At 35.1% G+C, this 19,826-nt stretch overlaps 2 protein-coding genes across 3 annotated transcripts; one reads left to right on the forward strand and one right to left on the reverse strand.

The window, feature by feature from the left end:
* The first annotated feature begins 6 nt into the window (after positions 1 to 6).
* On the forward strand, positions 7 to 9,012 carry LOC106066882 (solute carrier family 22 member 18-like). Of its 2 annotated transcripts, none has more exons than XM_056015187.1 (10): positions 7 to 127; positions 1,078 to 1,510; positions 2,123 to 2,366; positions 3,075 to 3,207; positions 3,323 to 3,423; positions 3,679 to 3,771; positions 4,600 to 4,712; positions 5,610 to 5,711; positions 6,338 to 6,458; positions 7,311 to 9,012. In XM_056015187.1, the coding sequence occupies exons 2-10, from the start codon at positions 1,220 to 1,222 to the stop codon at positions 7,484 to 7,486; spliced, it is 1,374 nt and encodes a 457-aa protein (XP_055871162.1). In that variant the 5' UTR covers positions 7 to 127; positions 1,078 to 1,219; the 3' UTR covers positions 7,487 to 9,012. The 2 variants fall into 2 exon arrangements, with proteins under 2 accessions (XP_055871162.1, XP_055871161.1); XM_056015186.1 differs by having other exon boundaries at positions 20 to 127; positions 1,081 to 1,510.
* A 5,322-nt stretch (positions 9,013 to 14,334) lies between these two features.
* LOC106066881 (cholinesterase 1-like) lies at positions 14,335 to 18,351 on the reverse strand. Its single transcript, XM_056015184.1, has 2 exons — positions 18,087 to 18,351; positions 14,335 to 15,952 (listed from the first exon to the last, which is right to left on the reverse strand). Exons 1-2 carry the CDS (start codon positions 18,259 to 18,261, stop codon positions 14,457 to 14,459), a joined length of 1,671 nt encoding a protein of 556 aa, XP_055871159.1. The 5' UTR covers positions 18,262 to 18,351; the 3' UTR covers positions 14,335 to 14,456.
* Between the last annotated feature and the right edge of the window lie 1,475 nt (positions 18,352 to 19,826).

A 19,826-nucleotide genomic window follows, 5' to 3' on the forward strand; every position in this document is an offset into this window, starting at 1 on the left:
TTCCAATAGCTTAAAAAGTCATCTTTCTTTCCGGTGTAAACAATCTAAAACATGACGTTGCACTAGGACAAGAGTGGTTGGATTAGGTTAGGATGATATAAGCAGACCTTCAACTTGAAATTGAAAGGTAGATTCTAGATCTAGATTCTATATAGATCTAGTATAAATTAAATTAGAGTCTAAGTCTCAGCGTTACCAATCCCAAAACACTCACGATTCTTACAGATACAGAGTAACAGATAACTTAAAGTCTGATAACCTTCACTTTGTTAACTTTGTAACTTGTTTGAATATCTGAACTTGTCTGAAGACTGAATTATAGAAATAATAGTTTGAAGATCATAATCATCATGAATGATCATGGTAATGTATGTGTTTTGTGTGTGAATGTTGTTTGTATTTGCATCTATTATATATAGATCTATAATAATAATGTCATTAATGAAGTATAATGCCATTGTTACAGTAGTTACGCTGAGGTTGTCAATTGTTGTCAAACTGAATTTCCATTTGATTGGATCAATAAAATTATCTTCTTATCTTATTAGTCTATTAGATCTGAAATGTTACTTTCAATTTATTTAACTACTTACTAGAGACACTGACAGTAGACTGAGTAGTTAAATAGAGTAGAGTCTCATTGTCTTGTGTTACTAAGTTTAAAGTTACTTTACTTGTAAAATCTATCTAGATCTAAATTTTATTATATCGTGATTATGTAGATTCTAGATCTAGTAATCTAGTATCTACTAGAAGTACTACAATAGATCTAGATCTACACATTCTAGTAATTAATTCTACTCTACTAGTACTACTACTACTTGTAACTAGTGAGTCTAAAATCTTGAGTTGATCTAATTTCTAAGCTAGATCTATATAATTATTATTTATTATAATCTAGATGATAGATCTAGAATCTAGTATACTTAACTTAATTTAGGTCTTCTACTATATCTGAAATCTAAATTAGGATTTATAAACTAGATATCTATAATAAAGCTGTTTTTATTTTATAAAAGGTCTGAAAGGGTTACTTTTAACAATCTTTGATTGAAATTATCTTAACTTTCCTTGCAGCAGCAACGCATCTAGTTACTACAACAGATTGAAATATCTCTATGATTGCTGAAATCAAGAAGGAAGCAATGATTACATTGGCTGTATTTTTGAATCACTGATTGATGTTTAAAGAAGATAAAGAGTCAAGGCTGCCAGAGAAATGAGTGAAATTCGTTCCAGACCCTCTTCCACACATGACCCCTCCTACGTAAACCTCTTGGTCGAAGATACTATGACTGACCCTAATAACCACAGTAAGGCTGACCACCTTGATGACAATCTGAATCCGTTAGTTTCTTCCTCTGCCAACACTAGCGACCAGCAGGAGAATGATCAAGACTTCCCCAAGACCAGACTGTTTGGATACAGCTTCAATACGGTAGTGTTGGTCACACATTTCAATATATTTTTGTACTCTGCTGCTTTCTGGATTCAAAATGCAGTGTTTCCGGTAAGTTGTTTTAAATTACTGTTTCATTTGTTGTTTTGATCATGATTCAATGCTATCTTTAGTGAAAGTTAATTGAATATACAACTCTGCGAGACCATTTTTTGCTGCTGATGAAAAATTTAGAACAGGACTCCTGTGCAGGATTTTTTTTTTATTTCGTTATGATGAGGGGAGGGGGTGTCTTCACGCAACTTATAAACAGGTAGCTAGCACTATATTGGAGAAAGGGAGGGCACTTATAAACTTTGGAAGACATACATCTGTGAACTTTAACCCATCACCCCCCCCCCACACACACACACACACACATCTTAATGTACTGCATGCTTTTTCTTATTATTGAGTGTTTAAAAAATCAATATTTCTGTTTGTAGGAGGCATGTTGGCTGATCAGTTCGAATCCTGGTGAAGACTTGGGGTTTTTAAGCTCGGGATCTTTGGGTGCCTCTGAGTCCACCCAGCTCTAATGGGTACCTGACATTAGTTTGGGAAAAGTAAAGACGGTTGGTCGTTATGCTGGCCACATGACACCTTCGTCAACCGTAGGCCACAGAAACAGATGACCTTTACCTCACTTGCCCTATACTAATATTTTTACAACATTCTTTTCAGTATTTATCTAAAGAACTGGGGGCAGATCCTGTGGTGTTTGGGTATCTGCAAACCACTTTTGCCCTTGTGCAGTTAGCAGGTGGGCCACTGTTTGGTCGCTTTGGAGACTTGTTTGGTAGCCGCTTGGCCATGATGCTCTCCTTCTGGGCAGCTGCATCAACTTACTTTTTACTGGGAGTATCAACAAATATGCCTTTGCTGTTTTTATCACGTTTGCCTTCAGTCTTCATGCATGCCATGCAGGGTAAGTGTTTCTTAATTAAAGCATAACATGACCTACGTCAGCCGCTCTCAACCTTCCTATCCCAGAAGCCATTTAATACAGCTCCTTGTGATCCCTAATTACAAAACGTTTTGAAACTATTTAGACTTATAGAATTAAACAACAAGTAATTCATTGCAGTTGTCCGCTGGGGCAAGAAATTATTTCTTATCCTATGAATGTTTGTATGTTTTTTGCAGTATGTGGTTACTTACTGTGGTTACTTACTGTTTTAGCTCTACTTTTGTTATAGCATGGTAGGAAAAGCACCTCCTATACAGTGTGCTGTAAATTATTCATAGACCAGCATTGGATTTGTTAGGTGCTTCTGCATTGTGGCTGATGCAGATAAATGATAACAGTCAGATAACAAAATCCAATAACACAGAGGCGAAAGGACAACAATATAAGATAGTCTACGCTGATACTGAATGTCGAAGAAGAAGTTAAATACTAATGAAGGGAACCATCTCATGTTGTCAAGCTAAATCTCTACGCTCATAAAACACTGCCTCTCTCTAAAGCCGTCATAAGTAGTCTGTTTACATTTCGCTATTCTTCTCAAAATCCTACTCTTGTTTTTACAAGTGGCATCATTGTCTTTAAGTCAAAACTTCCCCTATTAATGAAACAAATAACTAATTCCTAATCATGCCATAACAACTGAATAAACACCTGTTTTGTTTCCAGCTGGACAGATGATTGTAACAGACGTCTGCTCATCAAAACAGAGAGCAGATGCTTTAGGCAAGCTGGGCATCTCCTATGGAGTTGGAATGGTTGTTGGGCCTGTGGCAGGAGGTCTCATAGCTAAATATTTTAGGTATGTAAATGAAGTTCCTTTATTTTTTTATTTTTTTTTAATGTTTTATTTATGAATTATATTGCTTTGTTTATAAAGCTATCGTTTTAAATCAAACATTGTTATTTGTTCACAGTCTAGAAAAAGCAGCTTTTGCCGCCTGTATACTCTCATTCATAAGTATCATCCTTATCTATATGTACATACCTAGAACAGTCAAGAAAGTCACACATGCTGGTAGGTCAACTTATGTCTTGTATTTTTATTTCTATGTTACACAGATCTTTCATTTTCCCTTTGAGCTGCTTTACGGTGTACTGGTATATATTACTTTGTTGTAGTGCTTTGTTATAGTTCAATTGCTTGTAAAATGTTTTACATGTTTTGGATGTTCCTTGAGAGTTGAAGATAATCTACATCCTAGCCCTTAAGTTTTGATAATAAAAATAAAAGTTGTTCTTTAACTGGAATTCAATTTTTCTCTCATTCCAGACAGTGACAAGAATGTCTTCAATATAAAGAAAATAATAGATCTTCTAAAAGCTCCAGGAGCTATGTTTCTAATCTCAATCAAAATTGCTACAGGTAATACTTATTGTGAGACAGATATCAATTAAATTTTGTCTCTTGTTTAAATTATTGATTGCAAACTATATCTTTTCATTTATTATAACACCATGGGTATTCTTTAGGTTTGGTTAACAGATTTATCATGAACAATACGAGTAGTTCATAATTGTTTTAGTTTTTCTTTCATCCAGCTCAATATATAGAGATTTTATTATCTTGTGTTGTTTTTCTTGCTCCATGTGCTATGCAATTATCTGAAGATAATTCGCTAAGCTGATAATTTTCTCTGTTGTTGGATAGATGATGTTTTGGGGCTAGTTCTTCAGTGCCTAATTCAGATCAGAGTTCTTTGATCTTTTGTTCATTTTTTTCCTATTTCTCTGTAACAGTAGTGTATCAGGATGGTCATCCTCCAATTTTCTGAATCTCTCAATAGCCTCTAGTTCTGCTCTGTACACTTTTTACTAGAGAGTGCAATTTATTCAATATGAAAGACAAATTTTTTTATCTGGCAATATTATTGAATTTATTTGTATGCCTTACTAGGTATGTAAGAAAAATTAGTGGCAAAAAAAATTAACAACTAAATACCTAGTCTGTATGCTTAACACAACCTTTTCTTTTTGGTCATCTGTCAGTATGCTGTATTGTTGTAAATAAATTTAATCCTAACATGTTCAACACTGAATTTGAGTTAATATTTTGTTTACTTATGCCTTGCTTTTCATTCGAGTCCGCTTACCTAGGAAAATAAAATAAAGCGTTGTTGATTACTGTATGTTGTAAATTTAATGTACTATGTTTGGTGTAGATAAGCATGTATTAATAATTGTCTAATTGCAGGTATACCAATGGGTATTTTTCAAAGTATGTTTAGTATAGTTGCCTTGGATTTATTTAAGCTACCTCCTGAACAAAATAGTTACATTATGTCTTATATTGGAGTCATGGCCATGGTATGTAGACTTGTGTTGTTGATACTGTCTATTTGTAAGGGCTATGTGGCTTATAAACTTTTTCTGATTATTGTGTTTTTATAAAATAAATAGAAAGAGAAGGGACCATCATGTATTTGCATTAAGTCAGGCAGCACTAAAAACCTAATTGTCTTTTAAGTTCACAAAAAATTTGAGCAAGAAAAAATGCTTTCACTCACGCCTCATAGGCACGCAGATGATGTTGAGAAATGTTGATGTGACTGAACATGCGCATACACACTATAATCATATGCTAAATGACAAATAAAATAATTGAGCTATGTCACATCCTATCATATAATAATGATATAAAAGAATTAAAAAGCATCTTTAAGATAGTGAAATTGATGATAATATAATTAATAATTCAATTCATATTATTTTTTTTAGATGCAATCAAACAATAATAAGTAAGTTTTGACTCTTAAGGCAATCCATCCCTGCTAACAAGTATTGGCAATACATAAATGTCTACTATTAACATTCAATCATATAATGTTTTAAGAAGAAATGGTGGCCTAATGGTAAAACCCTTGATTACTAAACTAAATTGTTTTGAATCCAGATGAAGATTGAATTTCCTGACCTTTTGGATGTTACTAAGTGCCCCCATTTCTGATGGTTACCTCAACGTGTGCTTAAGCAAAGAAAGAGCTGCGATAATGATGGCAGTTAGCCTAATTTCATCTTGAAATGGCTTGTCAGGGAAACTGTAGCATAATATTAGTTTATTGCGTCAATTCTTGTGTTTTTCTTAACTGTAAAAAGAAACCTCATGATACCAGTTGAAAGATGATTATTTTAAAAAATAATAATGTCTGTTTCATGTTTTACTATAAAAAAAAATTAATGATCAAATGTCTTCTAATTCAACAGATAGTTCAAGGGATTGGTATAGGAGTGGTCACCAAAAAATTCTCAGAGCTCAACATTCTCTTTGGGTCAGCCTTCACTCTTGCTGTGTCCTACCTTTTGCTGGTGAGTAACTAAGGCAGAGTTACAATCTAAAAAGAAAAAAAGGTATACATTACAAGTACACAAAGTACCTTTTTTTTTCTCAATGTAATATGGTAGCTTACAGTAGCACAAAAAAAAATGTTTTGATTAATACATATTAATATCTTTGTGAACTGTTTTCATTTAAGAAAAAAAAAAAGCTATTAGCATTTGGCAACATTAAAAATTTTATATTATGTACATTGGATATCCCAGAAAAATAAGATATTGATAAGATTTGCTGTTGTTTATATAAAAAATCCCCCCCCCCCCAAACTGTTTTCAACCCTAAGCCTACACCTTCACCTACAATATTAAATACTAAAACCTCAAGAATTTTGGATTATAGATGTGGATGAACACATAAAAAAAAAACCTGCATATATATGGTTAAGTTTGTGTGCACTTTATTTTCAGGGCAGTGGTAACAAATTGCACAAATTTTACCTTCTAAAGTACCTTACAATATAGATTTAACTTGTTAATCTATTGCAATGTAGAATGACTCATTTCAATCTGAGCTTGATCCTAGATGTGACTTTGTCTTGTAGAAACTTACTTCTATATGGGCTCCTATGATGAGACAAAATGTCCTGCTTGTTTTTCAGTCCTTTACATCAACGGTCCTGGAGATGTGCCTTGTGTTCATCCCAATGACCATTGGTCTGACCTTTCAGAATGTGATAACCACCAGCGCGCTCACACACACAGTGAGTGATGCTGATACAGGTCAGTGCATTGTGATGCAGTAAGCACTGTCCTACTAAAGATTTCTTTTGGTCCATCTCTTAATAAATTAAATAATAATAGCAATAGCTTTGATTTAGAGATGAGTGCATAACAATATATAATTGCTTTCTTGATGAATATCCCTTAATTATATCTGGTAAATATTTTCTTTCATCTTGTTTTTTTTTTTTTGATAATTTAAATAGTATGTAAAATTTTCTTTGAGACAAAGCAGATGGTGTAAAGAATGTCTGTTTCTGTGGCTAACAGTTAATTATATTTTCACTACAATTGTCAGCTGCTTACTACTCCGCTCAGTTTTTTTTACATCCTCTTTAATGCAAACTATCTGCACTATTTGGCTCAATTGTTAAATGTATGCTCACAATAGGAATTTCACCTTAAAGCAATTTAATTTAAATAACCTAATGAATAATCTCTCATGAAGACAATATGGCTGAGTGGTTAAGCTTTTGGCTTTCAAACCTGGGCTCCTGGGTACAAATCTTTGTGAAGACTGGGATTTTGAATGTTTGTATTTTTAGAGTACTCCTCTAATGGGGGGGGGGGAGTAAAGGTGGTTGATCATGGCCACATGACACCTTCCTCCTTAACAGTTAGACAAAGAAACAGATGACCTTAACATCTTCTGCTCTATAGGTCGCAAGGTCTGAAAGTGGAGGTTTTTCTCTTTTTTTTTTTCTATAATCTCATGAAAGATTCAAAGATATGCTTAAAAATAATTAGGTGTCACAGCTTGGCTTTCTTTCTCTTAGGTATTCTAGATTTTCTATAGAATCTTATCTATTGGACTCCTGATGATTGACATATTTATGTACTTATATTGGTCAGGTGCAATGCTGGGCCTTAGTATGGCAGTGAACTCACTTATACGATCACTCTCCCCAACAATCGGAGGCTATATGTTAGCCAGCTATGGCTTTGAGTCCTTCGGCTACCTGGGCTTTGTGACTTGCATGGCTGTGACTCTGGTTCTGTTTTGGAAGAAGAGGTCAACTCCAGATTAACAAAGCTAAGTGCAGAACAATGCAGAAAACGCTGACTTTGTTATTGAATCCTCAGGCTTTTGTGATTGTATTGGTTAAAACAAGGCAGAAGCAATACAGTACAATCGTTATAGATGTGTAAGGCTGTGACTTGAAAGCATAGTATGCTGCTTACAAACCCTAACTGCGAAGGAAAACAAGGGGTTATAAAAAGTAGAAAGTAAAAAAAAAACAAAAACAAATGGTTCTCAGCCAACAATTTTATTTCTTTTTTTTTTCTGGCTACCTTCTATGAAATTTTAGTAAATGCTCTGCCCTGTCTATCTTTTGTCTTTTATCAAATCCATAGAAAACTTTGGTGATCTTGCTTCATATCATGACTCAAAGTAAATACTTTAATAAAAAGAAGATAGAGCTATGTTATTCAGTGCAATAAAAAGTAACCAAAGCAGTTCTTTCTTTTTTTTTTTAAATAAAAATGTTTTGTTTTGGATATAAATGCTGCCATTGGAATCAATTTTTCCATTACTCTACCATTTTGAAAAAAGAAAAACAGAGAAGTCAAGCTTAGAAACCTTCTGCATCATTAAACATTTATTGAGCTTTGAAATTAAACATTTTTCTTTTTGTTTTGTTAAAAAAAAAAACTTTTAAAAATGTACTAAGAGAATTTTTGAGAAAAAAACAAATTTGTTTTTCACCTGATCCTAGAATCCCAGATTTGACTTTGGTTACCTTTTTATCTTTGGGACTTTATTAATCCATGTGTGGTAATAGAATTAGTTTTGTAAACAAAGAGAATTGACTTTCATTGAATTTCATAATGAATTGAAATTACAGTAACAAATTTATGGCAAACCACCTATTTCTATGAAAAGCCATCCTGCTATGTTTATGGCTTAATTAATGGCAGGATTGTGTTACCATATTTTTTTTTTACTAAACAGCGTTGTTATATGGAACTGCATAGAAGTAATTAATTTATTCACAATATCAGATATTCACAAAATGTAATAGTATTTTTAAAATTCATTTATTGCTGTATTTTAGATAGAAAATTTTCAAAGTATCAAAGATTTGATATAAGCATGTTTGTTTGTAATTATTAGTTTTTAAATATTCTTCAATAGACTTTTTTGCAGCCAAAAATCATAATATTTATGTTTTTGTATAATAGATTTAAAATGTTGGTTTTCTTGTTTCTCTATTTTGCTTTTTAAATAATTTTTTTTTAACCTATGTGTTTTCTAAATAAAAAACAAACAACATTTGCTAGGTGCGTTTAGCTTATTCTTGTGTCTGACCTATGTAACTGATATACCTACAAGATTTTTATTTACATGCATCTTAGTCTTTACTTACAGACTTAATCTATTTATGTTTTAATTTAGAATCGTTCCAGAAAACTGTTCCATAAGTTTAAAGTAACTTTAATCAAGTTGATGATCTGCTAGGAATGATTTTTTTAAAAAGATTTGCATATTTTTAAAAAATAATAATTGTTTGTGCAAGTTGTGCAACTCTGGCAATACAAGAAAGATCTTTCATTTATTGAGTTACTTTTTTTTTCCACTTTGTTATTCAAGGCAGTTGTATTTATCTCAAAAGTTCATTGTTGTTATTTTATTTTTTTTTAAATTATTTCTATGTATTTTCAAAAGTTTGTATATTGTTAACAAAGATCACGTGAAAAGCTGACACATTAACTCTTTCTCTCCGTTATTATTTTTCCACATTTCGAAGGAATTCTTCATTTTGCTCATTACTATCTCACTACCCCGTTATGATTAAGCTTCAATAGCTTTGTTGTTTGTTATCAGAAAATGTTGTATTTGGTATAGAATTAAAGGGAAATGCATGCTCTTATAAAATTAATAATTAATTTAATTTAATGAGGTCAAATCAACGATGGTATCGTCGCTTAGGAGACAAAGAGTTAAAGACATCACAAAGTATGGCAGTGCTAAACATTTTTTTCGCCAACATGGCTGACAATTTGGACTATGGTAGCTTAGCACTTTAGGAGGAGGAAACGTTAAGAACAAAACAATAAAGAAAGCAATACATGAGCAAAATGTTGTTAGCTCCCACATGTCCTAAATGTTTTTTTTTTTTTTATCTTTTAAATTACAGACGTTCCTTCAAAGAAGAATATAATTTGCCACACTAGATGCAAGTTGATCAGATAAACTCTACTAATTCATTACTTTTCCTGGCTGAGTCAGGCTAACCGTTCTATGATCTAATGGCACTAGACATTTCTTCAATTTAAGAGATCCGTTTCTATCCCAGAATGTTGCGGAAGACAGCATAAGATGGGAACAAGATTATAATAATAAATACATATCACTCATCCAGGCTGCTATGTTAGGCGAGAGCATAAAGGCATTAAGAGCATAGAGGCAATGCTTCATGAGTTATTATATATATATATATGTCTCCTTTTGTCTCAAAAGGCAATGGATGCGCCCAGATGAGTCACTGGTTTTGGTTTAGTCTTGAGACGGGGCAGAACCTGGTGTGGCTAATCAAACCAATTCTAGAGCGGAAGACTTTGCCACAATTGCACATGAAAGCATCTAATTTAGGGCTAGCGGACAGGGCAGCTTTCTTTTTTTCCCTCTTCATTAAGGCCGCTTCGTTTCTTTTTCTCTCAGCGAGGATCGTCCCAGCACAGGCAGTCTGTCTCCATGCACTCCGGTCTCTGGCTATTTCTTCCCACATACTTTCATTGATGTCTGTGGCTCTCATGTCTCATGAGTTATTATTACTGTGCAGACTAATGATATATTTTATATATGCACTCCAATTGGAATTTCTTTCTCAGAACCAGTTTACTTGACCAGGCTTTCAAATTTCCTAATGTGCCATGATATGGTTTGGGTTAATATGATTTATAATTTGTTTCATAATTTAATTTAAAAAAAACAACATATGAGACTTATTGAAGTTGTTTGTGGTAATTAAAAGATGGAACTAGTGTGAGATAGTGTACATTATCTTTCTTGGTTTAAATTGTCACTTTATGTGGCTGAAATTTTGAATTTTTTTTTTTTTTTTAGATTTTTTTCTGCTAAGATCTTTGGTTCTTTTGTAGTTATGTGGCATCAAAAAAAAAATACCCTTTAGGTTACCAAAGAACTGTTTGTCCAAAAGTAGGCTATTGAGGTAGTAGCATTTTTTTTTAAGGATTATCAACATACCATCACTGCCATCGTGAGTACTTGGAAATTCAACATGTATGTATAAATATTTGGTTACATTTTTATTTTCTGTGTTGATTAAGAAGTTATTAAATAGTGTTTAACATATTGTTTGTGTACATCCAGCATGGATCATTTTCTATGTCCAAACACAAGAGTTAATAGATCTAAGCTAGTTATTTTTTTATTAACGTGGGTTATATTTCTTTACAACATGAACAGTTCTGCTCTTTAACAGATAAACATATTCACTTCTCAATTTTCTGTGATCCTATCTCTTGTCTGAACCAGTTGGGAAGATGTGGGGGAGAAGAAAATGGGGTATCTGGGTGATCATTTTTTTAATGTATTTATTTTTTAAAAAGTGAACAACTTGAATTCAAACTCGTGGGCTAAAGCCTTCTCAAGCCAACATGGTAATACTGCTAGCTAAGAGCATATGAACATAGAAAATTGAATAGTTATCTATTGTGTCTATTTCATGTTTGAGTTCACTAAGCATCAGATAAAGGGGACTTATTCAGCTTATACCACCATTTCAGTCAAGTACAATTTCTTTCCCTTCTTCAAGATACCAAACAAAATAATAAATTACCAATCGTTAATTAACTGATTGGTTAATTTGTTATTGATTCTTGTGTTGTCATGTAAAAGAAATAATTGTGCAAAATTTTAGCTTGATCCGAAATTATGTGTGGGAGAAATAAGAGTGACGATGCTTACACATTTGATTCTATAGTGTTGAAAAGTGTGCAAAAAATATTATATGATGTATTTCGTACACAGGATTAACCCAAAAGGCTGGTTATTTCTGGGATTTCCTCCTTGTATGAAAACTATCAATAAAGAATCTTGGAAATTCTGAGTTTATTAAAAACATTTTAGGAGCAGCGGACTTGTGGATCTATCCAGTGCTTCTTTTACTTAACAATTAGTATCGATTTTGAAGAGCTTCATGTCACATAGGCATACATCAGTATAGCTTAAAAGTGGACGACCAGCAGCTCTCCTGTCTTATGTTATTCAAATCAATACATGAATTGAAATTCTATTTTTGTAAACATATTATGAAATTAATTCATTTTATAAAAAAGTTTAGTTTTTCAAAAAAAAAAAAAGTCATTTTTTTTCTGTACAGAAATCAGTTTGGTCCCTTGTCCATTTAAATGTTTAAATGATTTTTTTTTTTTTTTTGTCAAAATGTTTTATTTTTACATATTTTTTTTATTACAAAAGAAAGAAATTGAATGATAATTAATTTGTTTTCCTGTAAAGCAATTTAAATTCACACTGACTAACATCACTTTTTGGAAACCATTGACAATGACACTATCAGTTGTGCCCTTGACCTGGTTGTGTAATCTTTTTTTTTTTTTTTTTTTCAACTAATGGAAGTGAAAGATTTTTTTGTTGTTTTTTTTGGTTAGGACAACTGAACCATAAGTAGTGGGTTCCTTTATATATATATATATATATATATATATATAACCTCATCATTTAACATGTGGAACTACTATACCTTCTAAGTGACAATCTTTGGTATTTTTTTAATGACATTTCAATCACTATATTTTTACTGTTGAATCATTTGCAAGTAGTTATTCAGTTAAATGAAGCTATAAGCTAGATCTATAGCTATATTAATTCCCCTTTGAAATCCCAAGGTCTCGAGATAGTAAGAGCGACTATGGTTAATCTCAAACACTTTTTCATGTGACTGTGAAGCCCTATTTTAGAGAGACACTCCCATCCACAAATATCGCAGGTTAAGGTGGCTTTGAACAGATATTTATGACTATTATATAAGTAAAGCTTAGGACCCTGGCTTGCAAACCTTCTCAGATCCTTTGTGTATTCCTTAACCCCCACATGGATTCAAACAGATATTTATGACTATTATATAAGTAAAGCTTAGGACCCTGGCTTGCAAACCTTCTCAGATCCTTTGTGTATTCCTTAACCCCCACATGGATTCAAACTCAGAATCTACAGATTAACTAAACAAGTGTATTACTTTCTTTCACGATGAAGCTTTTTTTTTTCCAGCTCATGTCAAATGACTTGCACTATTCTAGTGCAATCTGTTTCATGCTAGCCAGAAAAAATATGTGCTGAAAGTTATAATTAGTGTAATTTGTTATTATAATGCTGGATTACTTTGTACCTGAAATTATTATAATTATAGGTTTCTTGGTGCCTTAATTACATGCTTAAATAATTATCATGCTGCTGCTCTATCTAGATCCATATTTTTGAAACCTCTGTCTCTCTTTTCTATTATTACATTGTGCAATGACTTGAAAAATAAAAGAATCATTATTAAATTGTTGAAGAAATCAAAGACTGCGTTTCCTGATGTTGTTTTTTCCCCATTATAAATTGAAATTACTAACTCTTTCACTCCGTAATTATTTACCACATTCTAGTGGAATCAACGTTGGTATCGTCAGTTAGGAGAGAAAGAGTTAACTCTTTTAAATAAACTCTTCCTAATTAAATAGCATTGCATAGTTTTTGAAGCAGTCACAATATATAGGCCGATCCTGCCATCCATATACTAATTATCTATCTCCTATAATTATATTAAATCTGTTTAAGTTTGGCATCCACTGCCATGAGCAAACTGTGGAAAATCTGGAGGAATAACTTCAGTTTCCCAGTAAAATTAAAGATGTATTCTTCATTAGTGGTCTCTGTATTCCTATAGGGGCTGAAAAAAGAATCCAAGCCTTTGAGAGTAAATGCTATAGAAAAATGCTGGGTATCACAAACCAGGAAAAGAAGAAAAATGAGTTTCTACAAATCAACACTCTGGCTGGCAAAAAGGAAGAACTCCATACTGTGAAAAGATGAAAGCTGAGCTGGTTCGGTCAGATTGTAATTTAAGACATGACTCATTGTCAAAAGTCATTCTTCAAATTACAGTGTACTAGGCACGAAGAAAGGGTTGCCGAAAGAAAAAAAACTTGCTTGATAACGCAAAAGAATGGACCGACCTCTCTCTTGATATCCTGCTAAGAAGAGCCGCTGAGTGGAGGGATTTGATTACTCGAACTGTAACAGCACCCCTACGCCGAAAGATGAGAGATAATTATATTTATAAGGGCTTGATTCACTGACCCACCTTCAAACCCTTAATCGGGCCTATATTTATATATTTATTAAAGACTTCTTTAAACTCATTCTGAAAAAAAATTGAGTTGAATTTGCAGACCTGGGCACATCTTTGAGACTTGCTGCCTGCTGCTAACGGCTTTAAGTTAGCTAAAATTTTAGCTCCTTGATTAAACCTCAATAGTCTGATAGACTAAAATCGATTATTGCAGCAGTCTGATAGACTAAAATCGATTATTGCTGTAGTCAGACTAAAATCGATTATTGCAGCAGTCTGATAGACTAAAATCGATTATTGCAGTGGTCTGATAGACTAAAATCGATTATTGCAGTTGTCAGACTAAAATCGATTATTTCAGTGGTCTGACTAAAATCGATTATTGGCTGTGCTTAGTAGCTATACTCATTTTATTCGCAATATTACGGCTACTTGCATAGGAGCCTATATGATGTGGTTTACTCTTCCACGAGACCGGGACTTATCCACAACTTGCAAAACAAACAAATAAGCATTAAATTATACACACTATAAAGACAATATTAAAATTTCAATTATTTTGAACATTAATTTGTAATATTTTATTGTTAAGACTGTAGTTTTGTCAATGTGATAATTTAAAAACTAGAGGTCACTGGTTCAGTTTTATTCAAGTTCCTTTTGATTCAATATTCTATTAGCCTAGAATAGAAGCGAGGTCTGTTTTATTTCTGAAAAGAGCCAAAATTTTTTCATAGATTGGCACGAAGTCGGGCCTGGGATAGGAAGACATACTGGGGTGGACATCAATTATTATCATCTCCCTATTCGCTGTGGTGTATGGCGCCCATTGCACAGCGGTGGCATTCTCGGTGGGGTTGCCAAATTTGGCGAAGTTGGTCCAAAGCTTCTGTGTGAGGAGTCCGACGTCTTTCTGATTCTGGGTCGACAGGAGTTCGGCGAAGGCGGATTCGTCCCTAAATACCAGAGGGAGCTCGCCCGTGTGGGTGGCGCCCATCCATTTGGGCATCAGGCTCTGCAAGTTTAGTATCGACTCGACGACATAGTTGAACTGGTAGAGGTAGTGTTGTGTGTTCCCGTAATCGTGGGCCAAGAGTTTGTCAAGATCTAGAACTTGTGCTGTTGCAAACAGGAGGTCGGTAAGACCTCGAATCAAACTGGTTCTCAAAGCAAGCTTGTCGGTCTCATTCCTTAAGTATTCTGCATCAATTATTTCCTTAAGATCCTCAAGGGTGCTATTTTCGAAGGCGTAGTTTTCTGTAATTTTAAGAAAGTATTTGACAAACTCCTCTCGAGTAACGCCATCATTCTCGTCATCTGTAATAACGAAAGCGTATTCGCCAGAATTGTAGCCTCTGAGTGTGTCAACTTTTTGAAAAGCGCCTTTAGCCAGAAGGTCTTCTGGATACTCCGGGAGAAAGCCGAATTTCGTCTCCACTCTTGGAGTGGCGAGGATCTCCACGCCGAGCTCTTCTTGCACGTTTTCTCCCGCCACCATCAAAGAGTAAGCGCTAACGCCTCTGAGGCAGTCGAGAAAAGCTTGGGAAGTAGTCTGATTGCATCCTACCCTGGCTCCGATAGCTTTGGCGTAGTCTGCGGACTTGATTAGAGTGGTCGGCCTTTCTACTGCCCATGCGTTCAGTGAGTCGCCGCTCTCCATAATCGCTCTCTTAAACAACCCTTTGGAAAGGGGCGACAACACATGCAAGGACACACAGGCAGCGCCCGCGCTTTCTCCGAAGATGGTTACCTCGTCGGGGTCCCCGCCAAACTCTCTGATGTACTTCTGGACCCACTTCAAGGCGAGCACCTGGTCCAGAAGCCCGTAGTTGCCCGGCATGACATCGTCGCCTGTGGACAGGAAGCCGAAGGGGCCGAGCCTGTAGTTTATTGTAACCACTACCACACCGTTCGCTGCGAGGGTGGAGCTCTCGTATAACGAGTATGAGCCCGAACCCGAGTCGAACCCTCCACCGTGTATGAAAACCATTACGGGAAGAGACCCGTTGATGTCTGGTGTGTAGATGTTGAGGTTGAGGCAATCCTCTGTCTCAAATTGCCATTTCGGAGCGAGAGATTCATTCATCTGGTAACATCGCCCACCGAAAGCCAATGCATCTCTAACGCCAGTCCATGGCTGTGCTTCTTTCGGCTCTGCAAATCGTGTGTCACCTATAACAGAAATGTTTCAAAAGAAATTATATTTAAATCGAAATAGACAGTTAAGTAGATGAGTGGGTGGGTAGGTAGGGAGGTATAAACAGACAGACGGACGGACAGACAGACGGACGGAGAGACAGACGGACGGACAGACAGGGATAGATAGATAGATAGATAGATAGATAGATAGATAGATAGATAGATAGATAGATAGATAGATTGCTTTTTTTTGTGACGGGGAAAAAGTATTACTTTTCTTGTATTTTAACGTTTATTACTAATTTATTAATAGTTAAAAGTTGGGCAATCCATCACTGAGTACCGGCAGATAAACCTAGATAGAAAAAAAAAGGAATTGAAAAAATATAAATAAAAAAAACAAAGGCAACACATTTAAAAACTACTGATAAGTAAACCGAATTTCTGGCAGGCTACATTATGTAACATTCGAAAACTATGTCAGTTCATTAAAAAAGATTTGCTTTGGAAAAATGATAGCCTACAATTAGGCAGAGGCGGCCTTATAAGTAGGCCTGAGATATCAGAAATGATTGTTATTTGGTTTGTTGATTTTCTTTTATTTCAAAATGTTTCTAAATAAAGGCCAATAAATCAATTGTAGAGGATTGGTGACAAAATCTCATAAGTAGAACAATAATACAGCCTCTCAGCTAACAGTACAGTAACTACGCAAAGCACTGTGTTTTGTAACAATAATAATGACTAGAACATTGATGCTCAACCGAATTCGACCTGCGGGCCATTTTAACTTTCGACACGCGTGTCGCGGGCCACATCAATAAAAGGTAAAATAATGAAATCCAAATTCTCCAAAAACTATTTGAAAATATTGGATCTAGTATTAATTAATGGGATATTTAAAGTCATCATTTTTTACGCGTCTAAAAATGGGATCATTTCTCTACTTAAAATGTGAGCGACATATTGTAGCTACCTTTACCACCAACTTATTTTCTTGTCTCTTTTTGGTTAATATTCCCATCGACCCTCCAATCTCTAGGCGTAGTTTGACCAATCTTTTATACGCGGCTCAAACCAAAAAGGCCTTCATATTTGTTTTATAATGCCGCTGTATATGTTCTTGTTTTTGAAACAGCCAGACTTTCTTTACAAAACAAATATGCTGGCTAATTATCATGTTCCACAAAAAAAGATCCATTCACTTTTCTCGGTAGATTCCCATTTCATAAACTCATAAACGCACAATCGTTAAAGGTCATGGTACCAATCCTTCAGAGAAAAAGTGGAGGCCCTAACAGTTTTGAAGGGGTGAGGATTTGATTTTCTACTTTTGTGCCGACGTTTCGGCGGGCCGGATGAAACTACGTCGCGGGCCGGTTCTGGCCCGCGGGCCGTACTTTGGGCATCACTGGACTAGAACATTAGAGGCGGATGAGCCCATTAAAATTAGTGTGATATTGTACGGTATATAGTATATACTATAGTCTGTGTTTACGACTCACAGGCTCGCGTTTGTCACTCGATCGGTGCCTCGCGAACTGCTAAGGCCGCATCTGAAGTAGGTACGGCCTACTATAAAAGACATGGAACTTCTTGCCTAAACCGTACATATAGAAAAACGCCCCCAATGACTTTTGGCAGAATGAAAATCACTAACTAACACGAAGAACTAAATAAATCTCTCTCTTATTTTGTTGATGAAAGTCAAGAGAAATAAAGTAATAATTTAGAAAAAAGGTTTCCTGTACAAATTTCCTTTGTTTTAAAATTAGATTAATTAATTTTATTGGGGTTTTCACGATAGACTAAACAATGTCAAGGACGCTAATGTTGCCAGCCAAAGCCTATACTATGGTAGTGCTAACAAGTTATTATCATCACTTCCTGTATTTTGTACACCGGATACACCAAAGAAGCTGGCTATTTATAGTTTTCCGCCACAAACGAAACAATATATTCTACTACTCTAAAAGGAAGGCTGCTTGGTCGTGCGGTTCATTATACCCTGCCCACAGCCCTCCCCCGCCGTTCTGCTGGAGGTTTGGACTAAAATGTAGATTATCTTCAACTCTGAAGGAACATCCGAAACATGTAGGCCTAAAACATTTTATCAACAAAGAAAAAGATTTTTTTAAAAAGGAATTGAGACCATATTATGACTTACCAGCTGTGGAGGCGCCAAAAGGAATATTTTTAAAGATGCTGATGACCGTTCCGTCTCGTAGTTTTTTAGTATCGCCTTTAACGCCCTGATTCTGTGACAGATACACTGTGACAAAGTCCCCCGCCGCTAGGGCCAGAGATGAGGTCAGCACCAGCAAGACTTTCAGCGAGTCCATCTTAATACCTTGGCCACCTCGTATGGTCAGTTTACCCCAAGCTTGAAACCGACAATGAAACTGACCTAACAAAGAACGGCAACTTCACTAGATAAGATTATACCAATCACGGAATCTGTGATTTGCATAGAATTATGTTATTGTCTAAGTGGTTCTCAAACATATTATTAAATAGGCCGCGCGTAGCTTGGGAATGGACCTCATTCACCAATCGTAAACAAACAACATTTAGTCACGTGATCTTATTGATAAAACAACGGAAAAAAAACTGTCACGTGACAACCATCATGAATTAAACATAAGATCGTAAATTATATAGAAGAGATAGAGCATGACGTGGCTAAATGTTGTTTGTTTACGATTGGTGAATGAGGTCCATTGGGATTCCACATCTCTCCGAATATAGACATAAGAAAAAACAAGACTACAAAGAGAGTTTGTGTTATCACACAAACTCGGAGGCGGCCCCCGTCGGATCCGCCTATTCGCAAGGAATATTCAAGACGTGATTTTATTTTGATGTCAAAAGTAATAACGTTTCAAAGATTCATTTGCCGTTCTAAAAAAAAATGCTGTTGTTATTTTCAGTTTTACATCTTTTGGAAGTTCCTTCAAAGTCAAAGATAATTTCCAGGACCTCATGTTCAATAGACAGGAGGCCGCGGGAAATATGTTTTAAGTTATCAAATGGTTTAATTTAATAATTTATACACCTAAAATTAGCACTTCCTTGTCCAAACATCCCGCTGGACGACGGCAGCGAGCAGGGCGTGAACCCGAGACCGTCGAGATAATCAGTCCAGCACGCTAGCCGCACGACCAGGCACTGCTGTTAACTTAATAACACACTTGTTAGAAACTAACAGCCTATAAAGGCATCTTAACAGAATTCAAGCAACCTCAGAAAAACTAAACCAAAACTGGTTAGGGATTCCATAAGCATACTGGTTGGTGGGGGGAGATTTGATGCTTAAGTTACTTTACCCACCTTATAGAGCGATTATTTTTCTCTTAACTAATGAATGTTTACCATCATCATCTAGCCCTCGACTTTCGTCGTAGGGGGTGCTGGGACAGTTTCGCGTGACCAAATCCTGGGCCTCCACTTTTCCCGGCTAGCAGGACATCACGAGAGAGGCCGATCCACTCTTTTAGGTTGTCCAGCCAGCTTTTCTTTGGACGGCCCTTTCTCTTCGTGCTCCCTCCACTGGACCTTGAAGAATGACTTTAGATGAGTCATGTCTTACAATAGGACCAAACCAACTCAAATTTAAAAAAAAAAAAAAAATAGAATCCTTGTAAATCGAACGTAGGCTTATAGATGTAATAGACTTTATAATATTCCAATGATTGTATTTTAAATGTTATAACTAGTGTCAGAAGACGATGCGCAAAATGTTCCTGAACATTATTTTAATAAAACTCTTGAATGAATAAAGCCTATACATACGGAAATAATTTGTTCAAGATAAACATTGTCTAGTTCTCTAGCAAAATATACAATTATTCCTTTTTATAGACTTCTTTATAACTAGTTTTCCCCGTGTGTCCAACGAGCTAGTGAA

Source organism: Biomphalaria glabrata, chromosome 17 (assembly GCF_947242115.1).
Source record: "Biomphalaria glabrata chromosome 17, xgBioGlab47.1, whole genome shotgun sequence".
NCBI classification, from domain to species: Eukaryota; Metazoa; Mollusca; class Gastropoda; family Planorbidae; genus Biomphalaria; species Biomphalaria glabrata.